The 6,000-nt window shown below is 52.8% G+C and overlaps 1 protein-coding gene across 6 annotated transcripts in view; it reads right to left on the bottom strand.

Moving 5' to 3' along the window:
* SGSM1 (small G protein signaling modulator 1) overlaps nucleotides 1-6,000 on the bottom strand; it is a 29,479-nt gene continuing 23,479 nt past the window's right edge. For all 6 annotated transcript variants that reach the window (XM_040648537.2, XM_040648541.2, XM_040648538.2 and 3 more), the window contains 3 exons: nucleotides 5,720-5,816; nucleotides 5,183-5,350; nucleotides 1-4,715 (listed from right to left, as the gene is read on the bottom strand). In XM_040648537.2, the coding sequence (XP_040504471.1) occupies nucleotides 4,627-4,715; nucleotides 5,183-5,350; nucleotides 5,720-5,816 (354 nt within the window). In that variant the 3' untranslated portion in view covers nucleotides 1-4,626. The remainder of the gene's footprint in view (nucleotides 4,716-5,182; nucleotides 5,351-5,719; nucleotides 5,817-6,000) is intronic.

Below are 6,000 nucleotides of genomic sequence, written 5' to 3'. Positions count from 1 at the left end.
TAGAGAATAGAGCTTTAATATTTCTTTCTGAACAACAATAAGGAACAGTTTACATTACAAAAAAAGAAACCAAAAAAAAAAACAAAAAAAAAACCCAAAGCATGAATTAAATAATATAAAACGGATATCATACCACAGTGTGGAGTTTAAATCATCTAAGAACATTAGCAGCACTTCTACAAATATATTAAAAGCTATAGTGCTCGTTAACCTCATAGAGCAACTCCCAGAGACCAGAATGGCATCCAACATGGAAAAGCAGCAATCAGTGCAGGGCAACACAAAGTCTGACATTCAGACATTCACACCCCAGGGGTCCCAGCACGGGGGAGGTGACAATCGTGGGCCTAAGGTGACACCCAGGTGGCTCTTCCCTTCCTGGGAGTTCCCCTGTTCAGCGTTCTCCCATTCCTACATAACATAGGGATGTCCCCATGCAGGGGCTCTGTGCCCCCCCCGGCCCCTCTCAGACCCACAGGCACAGCTCTGCCTGTCCCTGCTCGGTCCCCCATGTGCAAAATCAGTTTTTAAAAGGAAGTTATTAAAGGGTTGACCCGGACCTTTTATGCTTATCGCTCATCTAAAATTAGAGCGCACTGAAAGAACAAGACGGCTATTCCAACAGCATGCATTCACCAGGAAGTTCAAGGTTCAGCCACAGGTTAGAACAAACCCAAGAGCCCCGGGCTGTGGGAAGCTGCAGCTCCCAAACAACCTCAGCTTTGGCCCACGGTGCCATAAACACAAACCGTGATGAGGGAAATGGTGGACCGTGGGGACGTCGAGGCGTTCCCATTGGCAGTGCGTGCAAACAGCAAGGATAGGGAGCTTGAGCAAGGATACCTGAGTGGCACTAAGTGGCATTTCGTCAGCTTCAGGATAGCTGAATGTCTTTACAATAGAGCTCTGGTGGGACTTAGGGCACGTCCACCTTGCCAGAAATTGTGGCTCCGTCTGCAGATTGTGCTCTTCCGCCACCAATCGGTGCTCACACAACTAGAATGCCAATAAATAACGTGCCCAGTACTGCTTGGGATCGGTGAAAGTTCCCAAATGAAGAGATAACACTGGACAAGTGTTGCGATGAAACTGCTGTGGGCACATGGAGCAGTGGGGTCTGCAGCACTGAGCCTGGGACTGCTGCTCCCACCGCGGAGAAACGGGGGAAGGAAGGAAAAGTGGCCGCCCAGCTGTTCAACCGTGAGCAAAGCAAGAAAGGAGAAAGAAGAGTCTCATTCCGTGACCTCGCTCCTGGTAACCTGCAGGGGGGTTTAGGGATGGAACAAGCACTGCTGATCCTCACGCTCCGGGTGCAGTGAGGGCTGGGGGTGGGAGTGTTCAGGGACGCTCTGCATGGGAGCAGAAGAGGGAGGCAGCAGGATGCTCCCAAGCAAAGACCTCTCTCAATCTTCATGAGAAACGTCAGAAGCAAAGCGATTCAGACACCCAACACAGCAAAACTCCTCTAAAAATCACTCACTTAAGAACAAAGACGACTCACACAACGCTCACGTCAGCAACACTGGAAGAGATGGGTACTAAGAGTTATATAGCAGCGGAAACACTCGGGTGCAAGAAAGCAGGCCAGGATCCAAACACTGCACTTAAATGCACCGAGATCACCTGGGAGCTGAGCTCCAGCAGCAGGCAATGCAACCCGCATCGCTGCAGCTGCCCCGAGCTGGGGAGCACGAGGCCAGCCCTCAGCTTTGCAGCCATTGCATGGGGCGAATCGCAGCTCAGGGTGCTGCTGGGATGGAGCATTCCTCTCCCGAGGAGCCGGACAGGATGACTGTATAAGGGCAGGCATCCCTGCAGCAGGCTGCTCCCCGCTCGGCTGCAAGGGAGGCTGACTGTAGTAGCAATTGACACGGAACCTGTCTGCTTGTATTCTTTGGACTATCCAGCTGCTCTGCAGCACACAGCAGAGCCCAGCTCTGCATTGTGTACTCACGTTAACCCAGGGCAGGCATAGCCCTGCACAGCTCTGCCCACGTGGGCTGGAACAGAGCCTCCCCCCATGCTCCCTTTTTCCTTCTTATCCACAGTCGGAAAGTCAGAGCTAAACTCGAGCCAAGCCTAGAGGACAGCAGTGCCTCTGCACACACCAGCACAGGGATGGGGGTGTAGCATGGGACGGCTGCAAGGAGACCACGCAGCCCTTAGAAGCAACACATTTCTTCTCCCTTCTCAAAAAATAACCCACTGAGTTCATATATTCTCTCTCTCTACCATATATATATATATATATATTATATATTATATATAGACACTATTCTCTGGTAAACATTTACAAGATATGTTGACAACATTGCAAAGATATATCTCCATTTGCATCACAGCGCACACTCACACACTTCAGTGCACACAGACACACAGGAATGTACAACCAATAAACACTTTTCTTCCCCAAAAGTTATTCAAAAAAACCAAACCAAACCAAACATTGCAATTGAGCGGCCCAAAGACGCCCTGTTCACACAGACAGCAAATATTGTGCACAATTTCTTGGCCGTTTCTGTTTGAAAACCAAGAAAAGAATAACCAGAAGCATGAAGGGTAAAGTGTCAGCGATGCTGCTTGGCGGGGCCGTGTTAAGTTACAGACTGGCTGCTGCTGTCCTTTGCAGGGGATGGGGCACAGCACTCCCCTCCCCCTTTGGAAGTGGCCATGCAGGCGGATGCTGATCTATTCCCAAGACCCAGAGGAACAACCTGGGAGGGACACGAGCATCCCGCTCTGCTCTATGCAAAGGTGAGACATTGGCATGGAAACCTGCAGCTGCTCTCCTCCTCCTGCAGGTTTTGGTGCACACCGCTGCTCCCTGCAACCTCTGCATCCCAGCGCTGCAGGACAGCTGGGGCTGATTTGCTCGCGTTGCAAACCCCTTCACCGCAGAACTTTCCTGCAGCAAGTTCTCTCTCCTGCAGGTGTCTGCCTGCCCTTTTTCTGCAAGCAACACCTAATACAAGCCATGAAGTCATTACGGAGCACAGTCGGCACGGACAGACGTTCCACAGAAGAAGGGCAGGGCCCCTTTTCCCATCACTCCAGCAGCAGCAGAGCAGGGCCCTACTGCACAGAGGGGCGGAGGGCAGCACGCAGACATCACGTGGAGGGGAACACATTTCTGCAGCAAAACTCGAGAGAAACTCCCTTCCAGAGAGCTCCAGCCCAGCATCTCCCCTGCATTCCTAGCAGCCCTCTGCGGCCACGGCAAAGCCCTCCCTGGCTGAGCCGGTCCTGCCCATCACCAACACCTCTCCTTTTCCTCTCTCTCTCTATATTTTTTTTTACCTGAGTTGAGAAATGAATCCAAATCCACACCGCAGCCATTGCACGACACAGATGCTCAGCCCCACGCTGGCAGTGCTGCGGAGGCACTTCATGCAGCGTGCTCCAGGGCTGCAATGCTGGAGAGCCACTGCAGGAAAGGTGGCTGCAGTGCGTCTTCTGAAAGCAAAGAACACCACTCTGAGATGTTGGGTGAAAGCAGCCCACTGCGACCCGACTGGAGACCTTCAAAGGACTCAGGGGGCTTTCGGAGCAGCCCCATAAGCACACAGAAACCTGCAGGCACCAGAGGGACCACTTGCACCATTCGGCTGCTCTTTCAGCTAACAGAGGAAGAGACAGGCACCTTCAGAGGGGAAAGGCAGGACAGCCACTAGGGCAGGAGCTCCCACTTGCCTTCCAAGGAGCTCTCCCCTAACGTGGGTTGCAGAAGAGCAGACCTCCTAACACAAGCAGCTAGAATAAGGCAGGTACAAAAACCTGGTGTCTGGAGCTTCCAGACGAGGCCAGGACCAGATCTTGGTGTTCATCAGAGGCATTACAGAGGCTGAATTTTGAAAGAGAAACCCAATGCTGAATTTGGAGCTCCTCCAAAAAAAAAAAAAAAAAAAAAAAATCCATCTGCAGACAAAACTCCTGTGTGCTCAGATACCGTAGTAACAAACAATGTAAAAATCCAAGGGAGAGAACAGAGCCCTAAAAATACTAAAGGGGATGCTACGCATCAAGGGACGAGATCAAAAGAAGAGGAATTTCTGTGATCAGAGTCCCTCTCTGCTACTGGCAGAACCTCAGATGTCAGTAAGAAACTGAGTGCTGGAAGCATCCCTGTCTTGCCCGGGCTCGCAGGGCTGGCTGCATTCCCCACACCACGGGTAATGGCCATGGAAGGAAGCAGCTTTATTTCCTCGAAACAAAGGCTGCAGAGTTGGAGCCCAGCAGGTCAGGCAGCCCTGCTGCTCTCCCAGACCCCCCCAGAGCTGAGCTGGGATGCTGGCAACTGCTGCTGCAGTCGGGGTGGTAACCACGTGCTGCACCTTCACCGCAGCAGGGCCGGGCAGCGGCCCTACCTCCAAAGCAAGTCTTTAGCAATGCAACGCTATTGTACAGATCTTTGGTTAAGTCATTGGAGAACGCTGTGCAGATCCGAGCCGGAGCCCCCGGCCCTACCACTGAGCACAGCACTTGCAGAGCTATGGGCACTGCCAGTTCAGACAGCGGCGTGTCCAACTACCTCACTTGCACAGGTGTGGCACGTTGAGAAAAGGGGAGAGGAAGCATTGGAGGGGAGTCCCAGCTCTCTGCCTGGATGCCTGGCCTTCCCCAGGTCCTTCACTTGTTCTCGATCAGAGTCTGCACTTTGTACACAAGGTCCCGAGCCAGCTTCAGGATCTGCTTGGTGTTGTGCCGCTCGGCCATTTCTGGAACACAGACAGAAGGAACTCACATAGAGGCCACACCAGGGATTTGAGGAGCTCCCCCACGTCCTCCTCTGCCCCACAGCCAAGCTCCGGGCAGCAGCTGAAGCTGTGGATTCACAGCCAAGTCCCCAGGCACCACCCCTTATGAACTCCTGACTCTGAAGGGCCATCGTTGAGGAGCTCATCGCATGGTAAGCCTGCAGGAAGCACAACCTGTGCTCACAGCTGCCTTCAAGGATTGGTAACGCAGGCTGTGGCCAAGGATGGCTCCCCAGGCATCATCTGAACCCGTCAGAAGCAAGAGACCCCTTTACCACCACGTCCCAAATATCATCACACGACATACGCTCCATTCTTTCCCAACGCTTACCAGCACAACCCGGACATGACTGTCTACAGTCAGCCACGTGCGCTGCCCACCTCTGAGCAGCTGCCACAGCTTCAGCCCAACAGAACACAAACCGTACCATTGAAAAACTTGATGATGTCTGTAAAATCCATGTTGTTCTCCAAGATGATGTCCCGGTACATTTCCACCAAAGCCAAGGCTATGAAGAGCACGTAGTGCGCAGAGGAAACGTGTGCAGCTGCCCAGATGGTCTCCCAGACGGCGAACACATCGTCATACACCAGCTCTGTTAGGAGAGGAAAAGCCCAGCAGTCACACATCAGCCAAAGGCTTCCATCAGCCTGACTCACAGCTGCATTGGCTGGGGAAGATCTGCCTGTGGTTTCTTCCCGCAACAACCTGTTCCAAAGAACAAGTCTGCAGAGACAGCTGCATCATCTGCACTGACAAACGTTCCGGCCTGCAGCAGGTGGTACAGACTGCAGGACATAAACCTGCTGCAGGCTCACCAGCAGCTCTGGAGCAACGGGTTCTGATCTAGAACAGAGAACTCGGCCACAGTCCTAGCAGGGAGAAGCAAAACAGGAATACGTGGCAAACCCTGCTTTCAACCCCCCCCTTTGCTGGTCTCAGCTGTCCCCCTCCCTGCACACACCTCTCTTGAAGTCCAGGAGAAACCATCGGTAGCAGAAGTAGAAATGGGTGTAATCACCGTTCTGGTGCATCAGCTCAAAGAGCTCAGAGTCCAGAATCTGCCAAGAAAAGCCAAAGGAAATCCATCAGTACACACTGGCGACACCAGCGTTCCTCTCCCTGCTCCCATCGCTCTCCTCCCATATCTTTGTTTCACGCCTTCACCCTCTCCTTTGCAGCCCTGGCACCGGTTATTCCCAGGCTCTCTGCTCCCCTCCTGCTTCCCACAGCAGCCCCTTCTCA

The sequence above is a fragment of the Gallus gallus genome, chromosome 15 (assembly GCF_016699485.2).
Source record: "Gallus gallus isolate bGalGal1 chromosome 15, bGalGal1.mat.broiler.GRCg7b, whole genome shotgun sequence".
NCBI classification, from domain to species: Eukaryota; Metazoa; Chordata; class Aves; order Galliformes; family Phasianidae; genus Gallus; species Gallus gallus.
Note: the sequence above shows the minus strand (reverse complement) of the source record. Positions and strands in the feature narration are given on the sequence as shown.